This window comes from Gymnodraco acuticeps, unplaced genomic scaffold (genome assembly GCF_902827175.1).
Source record: "Gymnodraco acuticeps unplaced genomic scaffold, fGymAcu1.1, whole genome shotgun sequence".
Classification (NCBI taxonomy): Eukaryota; Metazoa; Chordata; class Actinopteri; order Perciformes; family Bathydraconidae; genus Gymnodraco; species Gymnodraco acuticeps.
In genome coordinates, this window is record NW_022989985.1 from 381,057 (window position 1) to 404,724 (window position 23,668).

The 23,668-nt window shown below is 40.4% G+C and overlaps 1 protein-coding gene across 3 annotated transcripts in view; it reads right to left on the reverse strand.

The window, feature by feature from the left end:
• pcsk5b (proprotein convertase subtilisin/kexin type 5b) overlaps positions 1 to 23,668 on the reverse strand; it is a 69,116-nt gene that overhangs the window by 1,065 nt on the left and 44,383 nt on the right. For 2 of the 3 annotated variants that reach the window (XM_034212500.1, XM_034212499.1), the window contains exons 20-36: positions 22,268 to 22,383; positions 15,823 to 15,925; positions 15,322 to 15,458; positions 12,190 to 12,390; positions 9,015 to 9,083; positions 4,883 to 4,943; positions 4,645 to 4,790; positions 4,333 to 4,539; positions 3,986 to 4,069; positions 3,422 to 3,608; positions 3,115 to 3,329; positions 2,150 to 2,392; positions 1,826 to 2,059; positions 1,558 to 1,738; positions 1,249 to 1,466; positions 592 to 692; positions 191 to 404 (exon numbers count right to left, since the gene is read on the reverse strand). In XM_034212500.1, coding sequence (XP_034068391.1) covers positions 191 to 404; positions 592 to 692; positions 1,249 to 1,466; positions 1,558 to 1,738; positions 1,826 to 2,059; positions 2,150 to 2,392; positions 3,115 to 3,329; positions 3,422 to 3,608; positions 3,986 to 4,069; positions 4,333 to 4,539; positions 4,645 to 4,790; positions 4,883 to 4,943; positions 9,015 to 9,083; positions 12,190 to 12,390; positions 15,322 to 15,458; positions 15,823 to 15,925; positions 22,268 to 22,383 — 2,717 coding nt within the window. Of the gene's footprint in view, positions 1 to 190; positions 405 to 591; positions 693 to 1,248; positions 1,467 to 1,557; positions 1,739 to 1,825; positions 2,060 to 2,149; positions 2,393 to 3,114; positions 3,330 to 3,421; positions 3,609 to 3,985; positions 4,070 to 4,332; positions 4,540 to 4,644; positions 4,791 to 4,882; positions 4,944 to 9,014; positions 9,084 to 12,189; positions 12,391 to 15,321; positions 15,459 to 15,822; positions 15,926 to 19,022; positions 20,954 to 22,267; positions 22,384 to 23,668 lie in introns of those variants that run through there. The other variant, XM_034212501.1, reaches the window with a different exon arrangement.

Genomic DNA, 23,668 nt, shown 5'->3' on the forward strand with positions numbered 1-23,668 from the left:
AAGATACAACTCGTGTTTACACAGTGGGAAGGCCACCAATTACATGAATTATACAGGGTAACCATTTCAAATTACAGATGCCCTGATAGAATGTGACTGATGACGCACACACACACGCTAACTATATTCCAGGAACAAGACTCAACACAGTTTGGATCTGTATGTGTTTTGTTGGAAGGTTCGTGTTTACCTTGTGAGGCCTTGCAGTCACAGCACTCCCAGGGTATTGGTTTGTTGTCATGGTGTGTCTCATTTCCACAGCAGGACAAGCAGCGGCCATCTTCAGACAGGATCTGGAGTGCGGGACACACTGTGCAGCACCACGCGCCGGGACCGCGGCAGTCCAGGCAGGATGGGTCACATGCCTGGCAGTTTGGCTCATTGCTCGTGGAATCAGACCCCGCCTAGAGCAACATATGAACTCTGTGTCATTTGCATTTAATCTCTTACTACTGCTTCATGACTTACAGTACAAAGCAGCCTTGTGTAAACTGCAGTCTGCAGCTATCACTTTATTCTCAGGCAATTGTGATAGTTAGCTGAATAATAAATAACAAACACTATATGATATAACAGTCACGCTGCTGTCACCTGTGGAGCAACGTAGAAGCCTAAAAGACACTGGGATGAACAGATGCCTCCCATAAACGTGTAGCCTTCATAGCAGGACTGACAGGCAAGAGCACCCTCATCTGGAAGGAGAGGGACACAGAGAAAGAGAGTTAGAAAGTTAGAGAGGGATCACACAACAGGAAATACTGTCAAATGTCCTCACTAGGTTGAAGGGGAATTTTCAGATTAAAAAAGCATATACAAAGGAGCAGCTGAAATCAATATAGCTTCAGGGGAAAATGTGATTGATAAAACATTTATTCTAATAAAACATATTATACTAAATAAATTGTTCTGGTGTGTCCTGGCTTTTAGGGGTTTAGGAAACGTCTACACAACAATTAATGCTCAATTATCACACAAGAACACAGTGGCTATACTGCATCACCGAAATTATCCTCACTCCAAACATTTGAGACTCAAATGAATAGCTGCAATTAACCAGCAGATTGTACACTCGTGTTTTGGTCATGTCCACAACTAACAAGTTACTGGGATACAACATTCAAAGTTGAATAGACCTTCCTAATCTATAATATGCAGGGATGTGCATCTTTGGTGTTCAGGGGGACAGAGATAGAAATAAAAAATAAACATAATTGTTTTATCTTTTAGGCCAAGACAGGCTTCCTTTACCGCTGCAGGTCTTGCAGGTGGGGTGACACTTGTGACAGGTTTTAGACCGGCTGTGTTGGTAGTAGCTTGAAGGGCAGCTCTTCAGGCACTGCCCGAACTGCCTCAGGTAGACGTAGCCTTCCCGACAGTCCAGACAGTTTCTGTTTCCACGACCCCAACACTGGGTACACGAGGGGTCACATCGCTCACAAGCCATGGTGGTGGTGTTGCCAAAGTGACTGAAAAGGAGAGAAGGAATCTGTTTAGTTGATGATGTTATTTAAAGGAATATTTTTAAAAAGAGACTGTATTTCAGTTTGTTCTTCTAACCTCTCTGAGCAGGTTTCCACGCAGTTGCTGCCCTGCTTGAAGAATCCAGATGTACAGTCGTTGCACTGCAAACTGTGACGGCCCACACAGGACTTGCAGCTGAAGTGGCAGCGCTCACACACACGTTCACCCCTATCCTCTGCATAGTAACCCACAGGACAGTCCTGCACACACGTGTTGTCTGATGGACACAAAGTTAACATTTTAAGAAGGAGAAGATCCCCTTTGCTGGACAACAAGCATAACATTTATCATTAAAACTACTTACTCAGGAGGAAGTGTGTCTCGCTGCAGCTGAGGCAGTGGTCATTGTCCGGCCCTGAACAGCGGTGACACAGTTTGTGACACTTTTGGCACTCCTTGTTATGGTCCAGGTATGAGGTCAGAGGGCACTGCATGAACCCCACACAGTGTCCGCTGGCATCTTTCGTCATGTTGGTTTTGCAGCTGAGGCAGGATGAAGGCTCATGGCCTGAGCAGGTCAGACATGACCTGTCACAATCTGGGGAGAAGGAGAGCTATATATCTTTAATTGAATAGAGTAGTATGTTCATCTATTTAGCATTATTAAAAACATTTCAAACGTCCCTACCTCTGCATTCATTGGTAGAGGCATCATAGTAAGTGTTGTCTGGACAATTAACCCGACACTCTCCGTTGTGGCGCACAGCTTTCGGGTTGATGCACACATTACAGTCATCAAAATCCGGTCCGTCACAAGAGGCACAATCGGCATGGCAACGTATACACTCCTGTGACACCTCGCTGGCAAAGAAGCCATTGGGACAATCATCCTCACACTTATCCTTATGCAGGAAGTAGTACTTAGCACATTCTGGGAGAGAGAGAGAGAAAGAGAAATAAGAAGTGGAAGAAGCAGTGTTGTTGGTATTGATGTAAAACAATGATAGAAAAATATGGTCCGGTGACAAAAAAAGTATTAATATTGCAAACTGGACATTATGACCTATAATGAGTCAATTTAACAATTTTCTAGTCGAGGGAAGCCCTCATGCTCTTATAAACAATCTCATCACATGTAAATATATTTAACAATCCAGACTCAGATATGTATATATATATCATTTTTCAATTATATTTTATCTTTAATTATAATAATCTTTTGTGAAAACTGTACGTTCGATCTCTCTCTGTTGCTGCTAAAGCTCCTGAATCTCCCCACGGGGATTAATAAAGATACATTTTATCTTATCTTATCTTATTCAAAGATGCTATTATTAAAACTACTCGGATCCTGACTAATGTTGGTTTTGTCTGTTTTATTGTTCCTATAATAATCTTTTCTCTTCTCTCTCCTGTATTCCACTACCTTCTTGTCATGTGATTTTCTCTATGTCCTTTACTCTTCACCTTTCACATTTAAGCTTCATGGCTGAAATATTTGCAGTCCAGTGAGCAGAGAAGGAGCTCATTTTCTCTTCATCTTCCCTCTCCTCCTAGTCTCCTATGTCACCTTTCAAAACAGCACCTCTCTTTAATTCTCTTCTCCACATCTTCCTTTTCTCCCCCTTCAAATTCTCTCCTCAGCTTACTTACTGTTACACAGGCCATCTTGATTGCACTCTGTACACTGAGCTGGACAGCGATAGCATTCTGTCTCGGTGGCGTAATATCCCTCGAGACAGTGAGACCTGCATGAGTGCTCCAGCAGCAAGAAGTGTTCCTCACAGCTCAGACAGTGAGAGGAGTTCCCCCTGCAGGACGCACACTCTGTGGCACACGGCCAGCACACAGCATCTTGAGGAAACCCTCTAAACAGAAACAGGAAAGAATATTGTAACATTGATGCATTTTGATTGTGTGTATATTTGCAAGCCCAGAAATGTGAGAACAGGGCATGCACCTCTGACAACTCGACACACACGCTTCGTCCTGGAGGAAAAGCCCCCTGCGGCAGCGCTGGCAGTGCTTGTCGTCCTGGCACGAGAAACAGCCTGTCACACAGTCTTCACACTGGCTGGACGCCTTGTTGGAAAACGTGCCAGCTGGACAGCGGGACATGCAGGTCTGATGAGCAGTCAAAAAACTACCTGATGACAGAAGGAAAAATCACACAAAGGTACAAGAAAAGACTGTCTGTGGTCAAAAGCATACAACAAAAAACACAACTCTACACTATTCACATCACTTTTTTATTCTGTACTTTTCAAGCAATCATATAGTTTTCAACATACATGTGATTATTAATATTCAAAACAAATTGTACATATTTGAATATAAACATTTTAGGTATTTTTTGTTGTTATATTCTTTATTAAAATCTGACATTTAGGGTAGTATCCTTTTCATCCATATTGACAGCGAAAGAAAATCGCAAATGATGTGTCAAAACATAGAAGACAAGCCGAGTAAACATTTTATATTTTCAGAGGCTCAGTCTTGTTGCATACTGACAGCAAGATTGTACCTGAGTAGCAGCTGTTGCAGTCCTCCTTCCCCTCAGCAGAGCACGTCTTACAGGAGGAGTGGCACACCTCACATTCGCCCTGACCTGATGGTTAACAGCAAACAGAAACCAGGACATATGTAGACATGATTGACATGGAATAGAGAAAGTAATGAGAGGGGAGGACCCCACCATGGGATGAAAACTAGAATAAATGAGGTATTATTGGCTACCCTAATGATACATGCTTTAGTAGTTGACAATAGTACTTTTCTTTTAAGTCTGGTCTGGTTACAGTTTACAAATAAATGTAAAGACAAGTAGCTAATGTTTAGTAGCATACTGAGATAAATAAAAATGTTCCGTACTGTTTCTGAACTGTTTCTCTGGACAGGAAGCCAGCTGTCGGCTTTCTAAACACTCCCCGTTCTTCAGGGTGAGTTCCTCCTCGCAGGAGTCACAGTCGTCATACTGTGGCCCTCCGCAGGTACCACAGGCGCGGTGACAAGGCTCACACTCCCGGCTCTCCTCATCCACATAGAAACCTTTCTTACAGTGATCCACACATTTGTCGTCTGAGGAACACAGATTAAAATCCGATGCAAATCACAGTTTACCAAGAAATATGTCCAGCTGATATTCACAGCATAAACCGAAATTGTAAATAGTTGACATTTTACCAGAGACGTAGAATCCCTCTTCACACCAGTAGCACTGAGACGGGTCACAGATCACACACTGTTTGTCTTCACACGGAGCACACACCATGCTGTCCTTCTCATTGTAGGTCCGATCTGGACAGGACTGATGACAGTCTGAGCCTAACCTGACAGACAGGCAGACAGAAGATATTAGCCAATTAATATGAGAACATATGAATATGTGAGTGCAAATAAACTCTCAATCTAGGAGACTTACTGGTAGTAACCATCTTCACATTTAAGGCACACAGTCCCCCGTGCCTCGTTTTTTGAAACCTCTGTGGTGAAGAGCAGAAATTAAATGAGTTATTAACAACAGATCAAGCATTGTGTGATTTCTGGACTTAAAGGCAGGTCAAAAGAGAGCCTAAAGTATCAGCCGTATATCAGTTGTTGTAGCTTCTGCTAAAATCAGATATAAAAAGTTGTTTTTCACACTGTTTGCACTTACTTAAACTGTGGGTTTTTCTCTGGAAGTTTTTCCTTGTACGATGTGAGGGTCTAAGGATAGAGGGTGTCGTTTTTCTCATACTGATATTCTGAACAATCTGTGCTGTTGTATTTGCTGTAAAGTGTCTCTACTGTAGGCTATTTTTATTTTATGTACAGCACTTTGGCTCGACCAAAAATCGTTTATAAATATGCTATATAAATAAAACTTGATTTGATTTGATTACAAAACGTTCTCTCCATAATTAATCTCATCTACCTGCAGCGAAGGCAGCATGGCTGTTTCTGTTTTAAAAAAACAGTTTCCTTAAACACCAGCAGGAGGCACTCTGACAACACACAATAAATGTGTTGAGATTCTTTAGAGTTGAGTGACACTCCTGGATCAATGATCCTTGTGAATGTGATCAATGATGAACTAGCAAATAAATCTAACATGGAAGTGGTCAAACTTAAGTAAAAGTCAAAGAGTTTTAGTTTACATCAATAATGACTGTTAGTTTCTCTCATATATGAAAAAGTCAGAAGGCAGATGCTCTGTTGTACTGTGTGTGTTTGGGTTTTGTCTGTGTGTGGGTGTCGGTGTATGCAACTCAAATAAAGTGAGTGAAGTGTTATGTAAAACAGTTGCATATTTGCTGTTGGTGTTGTTGTTTTCTGTGATTGTAGAGTTGAACACCTATGCAAGGGATATAAATAAGTAATCCAGGTGTTTTTGAGGGGCTGTTTTGGTACACACCAAGGGAGGAAGTTCATTTTCCTTCCAAATAATGAATTCCTACTGTCAATCAAAATCATCCAGCTGAGGAAGCGCCACCTTGTCATCCAATAGTCCAAAGATGTCAAAACATCTCCAAGGACTTTGGGGGCGAGAAGGGGGGCAAGAGGAAGAGAAAGATAGGATCAGACAGGAGCCGAGATAGAGAAAGACAGAGAGAGAGAGAGAGAGGTGGAAATAACTACTAAAAAAAGCCCCTTCTCCAGACTTTCCCTAGGGACATTCATGCTCTCCAGAAAAGCCTCCATCGACCCCCACACCCCATTCCTCTCTCTGTCTTCTTCCAGCACCTATAACTTAACACTGCACTGGTTTGCACTTCAATGCAGTCGACAAGCCACTACCTGCGAAAGCAATTACTCATACAGAGAGAGATTGGGACAAAGGAAAGGTGGGAGGGACAGTGGAGCCGGAAATCATGCCTCCAGGCTGTGTCTATGTGAAGCGAGAAAATAGCTCCCGCATAAATATTAACTGTGAAAGCCAGGGGAGGGGGGGATTTCAGCAGAATTTAAACTGGCATACACATCCTGGAGTATGCACTTGTGGAATGTGCAACTCTCACACACACATTTAGTCAACATGCTACATCTGGGGCTTTCACATATGATGTACATGAATATGCATACAATCACACATTTAGGTGATTAACACCCAGTGTCAGAAATATGAAGTGCTACACAGTCAGGAGTGGGAATGGATGAACGCCATACTACTATCACAAATCATCGCTTCTGTGTGAGAACGTGTGTTTATCAAGAAGTGTTTGATGAGTTGATTGCTGATGACGATAACAGAAGCATTGTGAGAGTGTAGTGAAGCAAAACATTCATGAGAAAGGCAGATTGAGCCGCACCGCTGAGAGCTGGAGGTGGGATGAGCTTCAGCATGCCGACGGCCTCTGAGCAGAAAGAGTACAGAACCAGAGCGAAGACTATTTTTTTAACTGAAGATTGATATGACTAATACAGATACAAAGTAATACATACTGTATAGAAACAAAGTCCACAAATCACGCTGCATTGCACAGGGTGCGTATCATCTTGTCTTGAACACTACCTCATCAATGAAAAAAAAAGCATATTGAGCTGTTGTAAGTTAAGGAATGAAAGAAGTAAGGGCAAAGAATCCCAGAGAAGAGGATTGGTAAAGTTCAGAGTAAAGATGAACTCTGAAGAGCACACAAAACTGCAGCGGAAGATATGGAGCCATGTGACAGGAGGGCATCGATAATGAAGGTCTTCTTTTCAGATAAAAACTATTCTGGTGGATTTACCAGCCTGGTAGAGCTCTTACGGTTGGGGTATTAGGCAAGTGCAAGTTACTCAGTGCCAAGTCAAGCCAATTTATTTGATGTAGCCAATATCAAAATTGCAAGGTGCTTTACAATCTGATAAACTCACCCTCTTTATGAATCTGTTCATTTGAAGGAAAGCTCCCCTCTAAAACACTTTAGCAGGAAAAGACAGGTGAAAACCTTCATCCTATGTTTAAGGAGGATGGGTAATAACTGATGATGATTTAAAAAGAAACCCTGAAGATATTTGAGGGGAGGAAGGGCTGAGGAGGGGGCTGCTGGTAGAGACAACTACAAACTCAAAACAGTCCATTCACAAACGTGTCAACCCAACCTCATGTAGTTCACCCAAAAAATAGTCAAAAGCCAAATCTCTTGTGCAAATGTTTGGCCTCAGAGAACGTATAGAGTTTTTAGTTTTATTAGTTTTGGTGCCTTATTGAAACCAAAATGTGTTGCATTTCTCTAAAACCATGCCTAAAAAGATGATGATACCATTTAGTGGTAAACTTTATATAAATACAAAACGCTGTATGTCTTTATTCTAACCATATGTAAACCAAAATGTAATTAAAGAACTACACTTTAATCCTAACCGCAAACTAGACCCACAAAATGTGGGTGGCACCCAAAACTGCCTTTATTCCAAACATGTCTTTACAGTCATTTTGCTGGCTTTCATGCTTCGAAATGCAGAGTGAGGACGTACTGTATTATAAGCATGCACTCATAAGCTTCCAGACACTACATGTTTGTTTCATCATGTTTCCTCTTCACTTTAGCCCGCAGCATCACGTCGTCACAGGGCCAATCATCGCAAATCTCTAATCTGCTGACTGACTTGTTTAGCTTGGAGAATTGTGATCACTAAGAGAGGGTGGGTGGCAGGGAGACTGCGGTGGGGGTGAGAGTGAAGACAGATATTCCACCCAGAATTCATAATGACATAATAACCCGTCTCCACCTCAGACTAGTTCAGCACAACAACAACTTTCTATGGTATGTCGGTAAGAGTTTCTGGGAAAAGGAAGTGCTCTGGTCTTCATGTGGCTTGTTCTGACAGGGTGAGGTGAGAGAGCATAAGGAATTCAATTGATGGTGATTTAATACTGATTTACTTCATGTGGTTTCACATTTCACACTTTCAAGAAAAAACAACGCATCTTAATCACAGCACCATTTTAGAAAAAATGCCTTTCAGCATCCTGTTTAGCTGTATATTGATTTTGATATGTATTTAACATAGTGGAAGGAAACAGCAGTGAAAGGACAAATAATTACCGACAACATCTACCTCTGATGTAAATATTCTGGTAGTGTTCCTCCTGCAAAAAGTGCACTGCACCTGTAAGAGATGGTCCTTCGTTTGTCTAAATGACTTCCCTAATGAATGAGGCTTATGAGAATAAACAAAATGCTCATTAATTGCAAAACAAATTGTATTTTAATAAACAAGCTCAGTTGTTAGGACTTATTTAAGTCCAATAAGGATGATTTATCTGCATTGAAAGAGAGATGTGCAACAACGATTAGTGGCAGCATCATTATTAAATGCAGTCAGCCCACCTGGCAACTACACTGTGAAAAAGATTTAGTACTGTAAACAATCTCCCCTTATCTCTAACTGTATCTCACTCCTAAGGATTAAAATAAAAAGTATTTAAATGGGGAAAACACACAACATCTGGCAGTCACTATGTCTGCCAGATGTTGTGGTGTGGCATACAGTATAGCTGCTGCTGAAGCTATAGTGTATTTAGTTTTAGTCCCACACCTGATTGATGATGAAGGGAAACAAGTGAGACAGAGGTGAGGTCTACTTACTGCGTTCACACTGCTTGCAGCCCACGTCACAGGGGACACAGCCTTCTGCGTCTGCATCTGCAACCTGACCTGAAGGAAACACAAAAGAAAATAATGATGATTAAATAGCATAAGATAAGATAGAACTGTATTGATCCAAATTTGTCCCAATCCCAGCCTATGTCCATTTGTGAAAAGTATGTGAGTTCATGTGAATTGCTCAATACAGGAAAACACAGTTACCTTTTGTCATTAATTGTTACCAGTTTACGGTGCTTGACTTAATTCAGAATAACTTTCCCATCTATTTACATTTGAGCTTCTTTTTGTAATGTTTATTTGTTATATGAATATCACATATATCAATGTGGTGTCATGGCTCTGCATAAGAGAAGAGAACAAAGGCAGGAGGAGAGAAAAGCAAAACTGCCAAATGAATAGCTGTAGTTATATATTACGCATACTGAGTTAAAGCTGCCTGTGAAGCCTGTTGAGACCTGCCTGCTACATATGAGGAGAATTCAGTCTCTTCCTGACACTCATACATTTTATATCCTCACACACAAACTTTCATCATTAACCTTCAACTTCCTCTCACATTAAATGCTGTGAAGCTGGAACTCCCTTCACCTCTCCTCTTTATCGGAAATATCTCAAAACAAAACGAAACATCTTGTTTAAAGCGTTTCAGCTTTTTTTCAATCCTCCTTTGGCTGGCCTTCATATTTGATCTCATACGATGAGATAAGTGTGTTTGACTTTCACAATCTGCCTGTGGATAGTAAACAAATTCAGTAAAGCGTCTTTTGTTGAACAGATAACTGTATTTGTCAAATCTTGAATTTTCTTTTGTTCCCTAATTAAATATGTTCTTTGTTTTGTATTTAGCTCAAACATTCGACATCACGTAATAAATGAAGATTGCTTAATTGCTAAACTTGATCCTTATAGCGTTACAAACTATCTGTTATCCTGAGGAGCTTAAAACCCTACATATTACCATGTCTCAAATTCAAAGAAGCCCAAAGAGCCCTGGGTGTTGGCATGTTTTCTTTCGGCATATTTTGTATTTGAATTTGAATACTTCAATTCTTAAAATGAGGTCACTGTGCTGCATGTTTGGCCCAGCTCTGTGACAGGGGTGCTGAATAGTGGCAGAAGCTAAAATCATGCTCAAAATCTTTATTTAGTCAACATTGCTGAACTTTGCTGAACTGGTTCCCATTCGCAGTAGGAGTCGCAAAATATTTACAGGGGTCGCGAAGCTTGCTCTTAAGGGGTGTAAGACAACTTTGTAACAGTTGGCCTTTATTTATGTATTTATTTCATTCCTCTCTCACTTCACTTCCTACTCTTAAAGGTCTCCTATTATACTATTTTTAGGCATATATTATAGGTCTCATATACACTGAACAAAAAATATACACTTTTGTTTTTGCTCCCATTTTTCATGAGATGAACTCAAAGATCTAAAACATTTTCTATATACACAAAATAACCATTTCTCTCAAATATTGTTCAAAAATCTGAAAAAATCTGTGATAGTGAGCACTTCTCCTTTGCCGAGATAATCCATCCCACCTCACAGGTGTGGCATATCAAGATGCTGATTAGACAGCATGATTATTGCACAGGTGTGCCTTAGGCTGGCCACAATAAAAGGCCACTCTGAAACGTGCAGTTTTGCTTTATTGGGGGGGGTCTGGGGGGGTCCGAAAACCAGTCAGTATCTGGTGTGAGGGGTAGGATTAGGGTTAGGGGTAGGGTTAGGGTTAGGGTTAGGGTAATGTTGTGAATCGAGTGGCCTGTGTTCGTCGTCCATAACATACGTCTGCCCATACCATAACCCCACCACCACCATGGGCCACTCAATACACAAGATAGATCTTTGAGTTCATCTCATGAGAAATGGGAGCAAAAACAAAAGTGTTGCATTTATATTTTTGTTCAGTGTATATAAAAAACATGTCTATTAATTAAAGGGGACCTATCATGCAAAATGCACTTTTGTACGTCTTTTATACATGAATATGTGTCCCCGGTGTGTCAGGGAACTCACCAAGTGTCAGAAAACACAACCCTCTCTCTTTTCCTCCATACCCAAATCTCTAAAAACGGGGCTTTAACGGATCTGATACAGACTGATACAGATTTGAAATTGTTCTGACGTCAGAAAAGGGGTGCTCCGCCTATATGGCCAACTCTCCACCTATCAGGCGAATGAGAGGTTGCGTGGCATGGTAACAGCATGGTAACAGCATGGTAACATGACGCTCGTGCCTTGCCCGAGGGGGGGCGTGGTCAGCTGCAGCTCATTTGCCACAGAATCAGCCCTTGTGAAGACAGGGCTGGAATAGAGCAAATAGAGCAAAATGAGGCATGGCTAAAATGCATGATCTGTTTGGTATTTTGAAAAAAAAACTTCACAGACATGTTTTATATAGGTATGGCCCTACAATATATTATTCAAATATAGGATGATAGGTCCACTTTAAGTATTTTGCAGATCACCCATAGCCATGCCCTCTATTTCAGCCCTGTTAGAGAAACGCTGATTCTTGCTCTGTAGAAAGAGAATTCTACCCAGATTCTCAGCTAAATGCTGCTGTGTTTAAACGCCACATCAAGCATTATTTCTGAAACAGTATGGAGCTCAAACTCTTTCTCTCTCGCGGGTTTACCACAAGGTGAGTACATTTGTATATCCGACTGCTTTACACATACTCTCTCGAGTACAGCGATAGCTCTGAGTGTTAGTGATGCTTGCTAATGTAAACACAGACCATATTACTTCCAAAACAGTCGGGCATTGTTTCTGATTCAGCAACGTTTCTGATAGTACCGTGGGTGTAAAGCCAGCCCACATTTTTAGTAATGTCGTCATGACTGCAGCAAATCTGGATCAGCTCCATTGTACCGCCGTTTTTAGAGATGTGGGTAAGGAGGAAAAGAGAGAGGGTTGCATTTTCGGACACTTTGAGAGTCTCCTTACACCCCGGGGACACATATTTATGTATGTAAGACATCTAAAAGTGCATTTTGAATAATAGGTGACATTTAAGGGAGAAGGTTGGATACCACTGACGTAACTGGCATTCTTTTTCATACTTAATGTGTAATACAACATTACTTAAATACTGTGCTGTACATAGTTGAGTTAGTCAAAGAGAGTAAACAAAGTGTGTGGCCCTCTCACCTGCGCTGCACTCCAAGGGGATGCACTTGCTGTCTCTGAGCTGGTGTCCTGGGCCGCAGTGGAGGCAGTGATCTGCGGATGAACAGATGATGCAGTCTGCGGGACAAGCCTCACACCGTCTCCATCGTGAGTGGAAGAACCCCTCTGGACAGACATCCCGACACTGGTTGTGGAAGAGGTACCTTGCCACATTAAACTTATCTAGAGGGAGCAAAAATAGAAGAGGAAATCAACAACAAATGAGCCAGTCTAACACATACAATTACAGAAACACCCCACTAATACACATGTTGTCTGTTATTCACTATATAAACATTGATTGACAATGTTACAGCAGCCACATTTTACTGCAGGTAAACATTTTTTTTAAAGTCATTATATAAACATGAGCTTTTTTGAAAAAATACATATTCACAGTGAGGCAATGTGAAAGAAACTGAGTAGAAATTAAGTATGGAAGCAAACATTTTATAAGCAACCACTATTCATTATGTTAAAAATGCTATACCACTTAATCGATAAAACTGGTGTTTTTACTTTAAAACCACGTACTGTATCTGGATAAAAGTGGCTTGAATTCCACTCGTTGACATTTCTAATACGTCTCCTTAAATCTTACATTTACATTTTTTTAAATTATTTTTCTTTAGGTTTATAATTCCCGAATCCATGGTTTTCATATTGCTCGTGTGAACTTTTCTCTCTTGAATATGTTCTTTTTCCTTCTTCTGTTTTATTTTTTGAGTAGATTAAATTAATTCAGACATTATTGCTTATCCTTAGTGCACGTTTTATGTATGAATTTGAATTATAATCTTATTAATCTGATTCTGTGACTCAACTTGAATTTTGGAAGAGATGAATAAACAACAGTGTGAGCAACTTAAATATTCATTTTAGAATGTCAAACACATTCTGTCTCAATGTGTGAACGCTGGAAAGCTTTTGTTATTGCACATATTAAAAGGACTTACTGGCCATTTAAATTAGTACAACCCCAACTACATTAAGAACACTCAATACATTTTGACTGATACTTTAATGTCAATATCAACTGTTTAGCAGTGGTTTATCTCACAACAGTATTCATGTTCTTCATAAAAAACTAAAATGTCTGTATGTTATCTCTTTTCTTGTTCTCACCTCTTCCCTTGTTCTCTGTAACGCAGTTATTTCATTCTTCCCCTCCTCTAGAGACAGAGGAATTTAAGACTCCACATTACTATCAAAAGTCAGTATCAAATGTGTGTGGGTGTGTGTGTGTGGGTGGGTGTGTGTGTGTGTGTGTGTGTGTATGTGTGTGTGTGTGTGTGTGTGTGTGTGTGTGTGTGTGTGTGTGTGTGTGTGTGGGTGTGTGTGTGTGTGTGTGTGTGTGTGTGGCCTAGCATTACTATACTTGTGGGGACCTACATCTGTTTACACAGTCACGTGTGGGGACTCGCCTCCCTTATGGGGATAACATGGAGGTCCCCATAAGGGGAATCATTCATGTTAGGGTGAAGACTTGGTTAGGTTTAGGGTTATGGTTAGGCATGTGTTGGTTAAGTTTAGGATAAGGCTCCAGGAAATGCATGTAAGTCAATGTAATGTCCCCTGAAGTGATGTATACATGGTGTGTGTGTGTGTGTGTGTGTGTGTGTGTGTGTGTGTGTGTGTGTGTGTGCGTGCGTGTGCGTGCGTGCGTGTGCGTGTGTGCGTGTGTGTGTGTGTGTGTGTGTGTGTGTGTGTGCGTGCGTGTGCGTGTGTGTGTGTGTGTGTGTGTGTGTGTGAGTGTGTGTGTGTGTGGTTGTTTTCTTTGAGAAATGACACAGGGAGAGACAGATGGAGGGTTTCTTCATGTTATTATTGTTATGTCTCATTGAGCCTCAGACAGACCTGCAATTAAATGGAACCACATTTGCAAACACAGTCTGACAAACTTGCAGCCTAATTAAGAGTGTGTGTGCACACGTGAGGGGGAGAGAGAGAGAAATCTGGTGTTAATCTCCTCCTTGGCGGTGTGTAGGTGAGTGCGTGCGTAACAGAATCTCCCCAGTGTAAATACATTCACTCTGACAGCCATAACACTGTCTGTGGCTCTGTGATAAACACCGTTTTTACAACCTGCTGAAAGTTGATATTTCGACAGCTGTGAGCCTTTAATCATCCGGGTTTTATAATAACGTTTTTTTTCACACTGAGGGACAACTTTTTGTGTCTTGATACTCAGCAGGATTACCAACCTTAGCAGAAGGCGAGAGGATGTATTAATTGACGTGAAATGTAAACGCAGCTTTTCTTTTAACTGAGCTTCACCCTGAGAGATGTGCAGTGACCTCGGTATGAGGATACAAAGAACAAATGAATGATTTCCCTTTTCAGCACATCTATCAGCAGGCCTCGGCTGAATTACAGCTTTAATTAGATTCATTTACCTTCAGAGGATAGATTGGTGGAGTCTGGCATAAATGAGCCGAGGCTTGATCCATGTGATGTCACAAAAAAGCACGATTCACTGACACTGCAGCTACAGCTAGATGGATGCCGCTACAGCTAGATGGATGCCGCTACAGCTAGATGGATGTGTTTTGAACACTGTGCACCTTCTGATAAAAGCAACCTGTAAGATAAAGCTGGCAAAGCTGTATATTAACTACCGTCAAATAGTTACTGTGAACAATGAGTTGATTTATCATTATATTAACACACTATTAATTGATAACTTATTACTGACAATGCTATAATTTCGATGTATAATTTAACAGTTTGTGTAAATTATATATTGTATTATAGCTGATAAGAGACGATATCCATTACATTTTGATTTATCTATCTAAATAATGTTTCTAGATGCTTTACAATGTATTTATTAATAATTGAACAAGATGTTATAATCATCATTTGCAACTTTATAACAGCCATGCAACTAATGTCAAGGTTTACAAACCAATTATCAACCATTAAGTCTGATTTACGTAATGTGTATATAGATGTTTTACGAATAATATGGTTATCATTACAAATATCTTATATCGTATTTAAAAAAATCCGCACTAACTGATCCTGTGTAAGGAAAATCGTCACGGTGTTTTGGTTGTCTGAGCCTTTCATCCTTTAAAAATAGTGTTTTTAATTCTGGACCAGGTAAGGTACCTGTGTCGCAGCTGGTGCAGTGTTCAGGACCCTGGTCAGAGCACTCTTTGCAGGTGTGGTGACAGAGGTGGCACTGCCTCTCCATGGCATAACGCCCCAGCTGGCAGCGGATCACACAGCTGCCATCATCAAAGAACCTAAAGGAGGGAAGGAGGTTAACAATGAACATGACAATTCTGCCTCAGCCACTGAAATTAGTCAAATAAAACACATCATTTAGGTGCAACTGTTGTCCTAACGCAGTTATCAGTCCATTACATGGCCATTATCAATTGGTTTTGTTTTAATCTGCTACTAGGTGAAGCAGGCCTCTTCTAACCCATATCTAGGAACTGATAACCACTAATATCAGATGATATTCAACTTAAAAATCTCCCAGTGGAAAATCAGTACTTATAGTGATTAACACTGTGCCGGTGGGGTTTCTCTTATAGCCTACATTGTACTGACAAGATAAATAAGACTTCTTCTTTTTAATATATGTGTTTGCATGGTTGTCACCGTGTTGCAGGGCAGCTGGAGCAGTCCTCTCTCTCCGGACCCGTGCACTGCAGGCAGGTCACAGAACAGAAGTGGCACGATCCATGTGGGCTCATGTACTGTCCTACAGACGGAGAGCAACTGTGAACAAATTCTGCCTCAAGTTCTTGTACAACAATTATAGAACCATCTTTTCATGGGAGACCTATCCACACAGTTTTCTTATAGAAATGGTCATTATTTGTTTACCAGCTGTGTTATGTGTTCGCTTCCACACTTCTTTCTTTTTACTGGAGCGACTCGAGATGCTGTGATGTGCAGCAATTATAAGCAACAGTCGGTTGTTATTGTTTTGGTTGCATTGAAGGTTTAGCTCATTATCCTCTGGATTCTGACAGGTGTATCTCCTTTTGTTGTCTTCTTCCTCTTGTCCTGTTCTCATACTGTGTGCAAATACACTTCACAGGTTCAAAAACATCTCTGAGAAGGAAATTATTAAACATCATTTCAAAATGTCCGTGAAGCAGTAAGCATTATTTCTAATAGTGCAATGTTTTTACAGTAAACAGAGATATGATGTAGATCTGATCCTTGTGAGCGAAGGTAAAGATTCCCAAAGCAATTCAAGACTTTTTCAGGTGAACATACATTTAAGCCATCCCTGTGGAGATATAAAAGATAATCTATCATATCATAGAGATACAAAATGTATAATTTTATTTTGTATTATTCAAGAATGAAATGGGCCTGTAGCCCACTGGCCACAGCCTCCACTGTAGAGGATGTAGAAAACGTTTGTAGGTTTGGAGAAGTCGGAACGTTTTTGTTGCATAACGGAGCTATGAGGGCCAGAAATCTCAACACCTGGCGTAGCAATTCTTGAGTCACTGACATTTACCAAAAGCACTATCACTCTATAGATATTTCATCGTCATTGTGCAGTACGCAGCAGTAAAAGCATACTTTTCGGACACATACATTATAAATAAACCCTCATGAATACACAAACATCGATCACAACCCCCCAGGTAACACATAGGCTGATATTCTGTCGTAGACAGTATGGAAAGTTTGTAAGCTATTGTGTCTAAAGTTGCTAAAGAATTGAGCAAAAAGTTACAAACCAAAATACAACCTTGAGCTTTACACTTGACAACACTGAAAAGAGCCAAAACAAAAGAGAAGTAAACATTGTCCCAAATCCCACCTTTGTATTAGACAAAGGTGACACAGGCATAAGGAAAGAGCTGTGTGGTTTTCTCTGTGTGTATATGTGTGTGTGTGTGTGTGTGTGTGTGTGTGTGTGTGTGTGTGTGTGTGTGTGTGTGTGTGTGTGTGTGTGTGTGTGTGTGTGTGTGTGTGTGTGTGTGTGTGTGTGTGTGTGTGTGTGTGTGTGTGTGTGTGTGAGCATCCTTCACGGCAGCAGCGAGGTTGTCTGTGCTCTCTGGCTTTCTGTGAAAAGCTCAATTGTTCCTTTTAAAACAAAAGAGCTTCTTTGTGTACAAACACAACAGGCGGTGGCTTCCCATTCAGTAGAGCTCTGCAGAAACCATTAAAACGGCCCCCGAATAAACACCGTCACTCTCCCTCACACACACATTTTCTCCCTGTCTTTCTGTTTGTCTCCCCCTCACTCACGCACACAAACAACCAGGGGAGCCAAGTTCTCTAGGGACGGAAAGCTGCACAACTCTACTCAGCAAAAGCAGACACGTTGGACTCCCACCCCCAAACAGAAAAAGAATGGTAGGGAAGAAAGAGAGCCTGTCACTCAGGGGAGTAAAACTTTCCCTCTGTTGTGGACTGGGCTGACCTTAGAAGGACATTGACAGTCTACTCTGTCAGGTGAGAACAATCTGCTGGCAGACATCACACGGACATCCACCACATCTGGCCCTGCATCCCAATTCCATGGCCCTTCCACCTTCTGATACCTCGCTGTGAGAGCATATATATTAACTACATTCACCAGGTGGTCAAGAGAATATTAACTACATCATGAATCTGACAGTATTTATTACCACAGGGAAGGGTTCTTTCTACTTGGCCCGAGTTAAATTGGACATGATTAATCCCCCAGAGGTAATTTGTCCTCAGTATTTCAGCCATGGTAACTATTCAGTAACGCAATGCCTTGGTCAAGGGGAATGTCAGGATTATTACCTAATAATTCCTTTTGGGATGGGACAAAAACACATACTGATGAACATGGAGCCACAGTGCAGCCCGCGCAGGAGTTACAGCAGGATGAACTAAGATTTCTCATGGCTGCCCACATTATTCAAACGCCAGGAGACTCCAAATGAGCTCTGGTGAAAACTCAAGCCATGACAAGAAGTGTACTTCGTAATTAACAAATGAGAAAAAAAGAATAAGGACGGGGGAAAAAACATGACTGAGTCTGGTAGGAATCCCAGAAAATTGTGAGGGATTATTCAAATAAATTAGAACAATCATTTACCACACAAACTCCGTCATTGAAAATGTGTCTATCAATCTAGATACTGGTCACAGTTGTATTTGTATATCCTATATACTGTAAGTGTATCAAGACTAGCATTGACAAATGTATTTTGGGTTAAACTGTAATTACTCTGGGAAGTTGTTATCCATTTCCTCAAACAAGGCTGATTTTGGCCTTGGAGTTCTTTCTTCAAAATATGATTTGTACGATATTAAAAGCTGCAGTATTGAAAGAAAAGATAATGCAGAAAAGGGTTAGCAAATCTAAGTGCTGCACCTTTAATGAAGCAGCAGCACCTGCTACTTCATTATATGTGCAACTTGTATTTCATTAATCCAGTTGAGTGCTGAAAAACTAAATGTTTCTAAAGGCATTGATCTGAATTTCAATAATGATATTACCATTCATGGTCATTTGTAAAATAAAATAAAACGGGAAGGGAGAGGTTGAACAAAAATACTTAAGGATGATTTAAACAGATTAAAACTCTGAAACATAATCAATGAAAACTAAAAACAAAAACATGAACAGATTAAACATTTTAATAAGAACACTTAAGTAAAAAAAAAAAAAGATTTTCAAAACTAGGACTTTGAGTAACATTAATAATGCATTGTCACAGATATGTCACAGGTACACAATAAGAACAGCTTTTATACGAGGGGTGTGTGTGTGTGTGCCTCTACTACCACACAATCTAAAGTCAATTCAAGTCATCTTAAACAATGACCAGGAATAAGTTTTTGTTAACCAAACAGGGGAGTCATCAATCTTTATTACAAATCATCAAGAACCATAACCAGTTGACAGTACAACAATTCATCTAATACTGTAAATGCTCAAGCTGCGGGTATGAAAACCCACAGAAATAGAATAAGAATCTTAAACATTATAATTGCGGCTCTTTATTAGAAACCAGCACCACCAGAATAACCTTTGAGTTTCACCAGGTAAGGTCCGGAGACAGACAGTCTGCCGACCTCAGCACATCTACAGTTTTAGCTCAATATGATTCAACATTTCTGGCACACTGCAGTCAGTACACTTTCGGTTAAAATGTAAATACAAAAAAAATGATTTACTCAATGTTTATTTTCAGATTTCTCGTGGGTTGACTGAAGCCAAATGTGTTTCCATATTGAACATTTTGCAAAATCCAATTTCTAAAATAACAGAGCAAAATGGTCTGTGTGTCAGAGACCTTACCTGCACATGAAACATGGTAACGACAGAATATTTCCTGTGCCGTTTATTGACCTTCGGTGTTGAAAGTGTCGAGCAATACTCGTTGATATGAATTGCCATTATATGGAATGACGAATAGTAGAAACTTCTAAAACTCTATTTTATTTGAGAACAGTAACATGTAGGGATGCACCGATACAGATCAAATATTACTATTGGACAAAATTCCCTTTTATGGGGGTTACATATGGCATCTGGGAAATCAAACAGACTTATAAAACAATTGCAGTTCCCTGTAACAAATACGAGTTATATTTTAATTATTATATCCAGTGACAACAAAGTAATGATGGAGCTTCAAATTGTTCTGTCACAGTAATGGATGGCATCAATACTCAGTTTTGGGCAAATGTAAGAATCCAGGATCTGCATCATGAGTGGAAAATAGGCATCTGTGCATCCCTCGTACCACAAATTCATTACAACTCACTGCAGCGTTTCCTTCCCTGCAGAAAACTCCGGAAGGAATGACTATCGACTCGTCTTGTAGTACCTCTGGAATGAATCAATGCTGTCTGGGCTTACATTAAGAATTAATGGAATTCACTAACGCACACCAATAAAGACAAACACACACACACACTTTTCAAGGGCAGTTTGATGATTTTAAATAAACGAAATGAGGTGGTGATTTTGGTTAACGTGACATTGTTGCAAGTGGTGTCCGAGTTCATGTTTATTAGAGTATGTGTGAGCTACATATTCATCTGTGTGTGTGTGTGTGTTTGTCTTCCCACTCCTACACAGCCAAAGTCAACCCAGACAGACATTATTTTCACATTACCGAGTTAGCTTTTTTTTTTCTTTTCTTTGACATATATTTACAGGCAGAAAAAGCAGAGCCTTTCCTACTGTATATTCACTTCCCATCTGTTTACCGTTAACACGGGAAAGATAGGAGGAAAAAAAAGAGCCAAAAAAACTGCACACAGATGTATTCAGACGCTAAGTGGCTCCTGTTTTAAGCTATGCTTCCTACACTGGCAAAAAATAGAAGGTTCAATTATTTTGGCATCGATGCTTTGGTCACAAAATACCGACACTTTTATTATTTTGTTTGTTTTCACTTTTGTTTTCATTTGCTCGTTTGTTCTTGAAATAAGTCCCAGTCATTTTACACCCTGACCACGTGTGTGTGTGTGTCCCAGTACAGAAAAAGGTAGGTTTGTTGTAGTCCTGCCATCGCACCTCCGATGCAGTCCCTTTAAGAGGCACAGATTCTCTTATAAATTATGTGACTGTGAATGAGTGGGCAGGGGGGTTTGACAAGGAGGGGTGCCCCCTTTGCCCCCACTGCACTCCCTTTACGCCCAGTGAGTACGTCCCGTCAGCCCTTCTGCGAACACGTTCTGCAGCACAGCTGCTGCAGCACTTTCCTCTGGCAGAGATTGTTCTTTTTAACGAGCACACAGAAACTACCTTCCGCCCAAGATTCTTCATTTGCTTTCCCCAGACCAGGAAGAAGAGATAAGAAGGAGGTAGAGGGAAAACATGCACACACATATACAAATGCATGTGGAAACACACACAAAAAACACACAGCGGAGAACCATTAGAAATGGTTGAATGGCAGGCAGAGCCGTATGATTGGTCAGGTGACAGGAAGAGTTTGTTCATCCAATCACAGGTGATGTTCATCGTGGTGGAAAAGTATTGTTGTCCAGCGGGGTGATTGTATCCACGTCGAGAGAGAGGTAAACATGATCAAATTTGGGATTTGGGAGAACAACGGAGAAAAAGAGAGAAAAAAACAAACGTCACAAAATTAGCAAATTGAAGATTTTTGAATTCACAACTTGTGTAATAAAGAAATCTTAAAGTGGACCACCAGTCTTTAAATGCTTAAAGTCAATTATTTCATTCATTAGCAGCATTGAAACATACCGCTTTGGTTTAGAAAGGTCGGAAACAGACTGGGTGTGCACTTTAAGTACTCATCATTAACAGAAAGGTCACACATTTTCCTCCTCGGAGCTTTCTGGCCATGGGTTCATTTGAAGTTAAAGGTCATGACTAGAGCAGCAAGTCGCACACTGTAGTAGAAGCCTTATAATTAGACCATCACCTCAGCCAGTTAGTGAGAAGCAGGAAGATTTACGCTTAAAGATCTGTAAGCCAAACATGCATTATTCAGAAATGAAAGAAGGGAAAGAAATAGTTGAGTGAAATAAAGAAGGAGAAAGTAAACGTTTCAGCCTATGCAGTCTGACTTTACCAGTAAATAACGGGGAAAGTGTTAGTTTGTGTTAAAACAACAAGAATGTGAGTGTGTCTTCCCAGAGAGATGTTACATTAGTACATTTGCAAAAGACATTAAGTTAAAGAGCAAAAAAGGGCAAAGCAAGATCAGTCCACCCTTTGCCTCGAAACAGTTTGATGCAAGGAGTTAGTGCGATGCTCAAATAAATGTAAAAAAGGTGAATGCTTCGCAGTTACTCAATAATTATACCTTCTGCTTTCATTTACATACCCTTTGGGTCATTACTTAATTGAATCTGGAGATGCAAATTTGTCTTGGGGAGATTTCAGATGTAAAACTTTGGCTCTTTGATTAGGATTGTTCAGACCAAAATGTGTGTACTTCTTCTAACATTCTCTGTCTCTGTCCATTCAATAATCTAACTGCTACAAGACCTTACATGTTATCTCCAGACCATAGTCATGTATTGTGAAAATGCACTGCCTGTGAGAGGCAATGCAACAGGTATAAAGAAACACTTTGAGGTCATGTTGTAGCTAAGAAAGCTGACAACTCACCATCTTTGCAGATGGTGCTGACCACACAGGCTCCTGCCTCCAGATTGTATCCACTGACACAGCTGCTGCAGTTCCTCTCCCCGGGCCCCAGGCACTCGTAGCAGCTATGGTCACACCTGTCCATGGTTGTATGAAGAATGAGTTACTGTATGTCAAAGTCTATGCAGCACTATGCTCTACTCGCATATCCTCTTTGAGAACTGTTTTTTAAGAATAATCGACTATCTTTCACTAGTTTTTGCCTATAGTTGTTTAATGTCATTCCTTTTGTCCCTGCAGAGCTTTCACATGTCTAACCTGCTTCTTTCCAATAAATGCCCAAAAAACGAAACAATTAAACATATCATTTTTGTCCTGGTGTACATCATAACTTGGAAGTGGATAAATAGTCAACCTACAAAAGAGCGGATCAACACGCATATAGAAAATCCAAATTAAATGCTATGTTGGATTTACTTTAACATGACAAACCTCTGCACAAAACTCAACACTATCTGCTTTATTCATCTAAGCTTTTCATTTTTAAACGGTAGTTCAGTGTGTGTTGGTGGGTAGCTTTTACAAAGGACTGAAAGCAAATAATCCTTTAGAAGCAAAGGGTCAATTAAGGCAACAAAAAGCTATCATATTAAGCGTGAAAATGGGTTTTTATCAAAACGATTTAAGCAGGAGGGAACTAAAAGCAATGTAAAAGGTCAAGTATGCATTAAATAGGTTGAGGTGGGAGAGAGAAAACAGGGAGGCAAGTTCACTCAAGGAAAGATAAGAAAAGCAGACAAGATGTCTGCCTGTGTGGAGGAGGTGGACTGTGGGTGGGATAGGAGGCAAAGCAGTCATCACACAGGAATATGAGCAGGTTAGCGCGGTGAGAGGAGTGAAGCAACATGACTGGGAAAACGGCTCACAGCTTTAAGATGAAATCAAGGGGCAGCTCAGCTTGTTTTAATAACATCAATTAATCATTCAAACAATGAGAATCCAGTTCCTCAGATGAACATGCAACCATGTGTTAATATCAACTTAATGTTAAGGGGATTAAGTACAAATGCCATATGCAGAGAATGTTTTGAAATGTACCGACTGAGGACTAACAGATGAGACAGGATAGACAAATATCTGAAACATGAAGCATCACTAATATTGTGCAGATGAGCTCATTATGGGGTGAAATAGTCTCAATGATACGGATCATACCGTGTATCCTACTGTTTTATTATTTCCTCACAGGTGTTGGACTTCACTTCAGAAAATGTTCTACTTTTATCAGTAATTATAAATATGAGCACATATCTAAAGCAACCTCTGCATGAAAATATGTTCCTGGCACTGTAGGGAGAAAATATGATGCTAAAAGAAGTTATTTGCACTGATTTCCTTGTTTATCTTTGCTGACTGGAGATC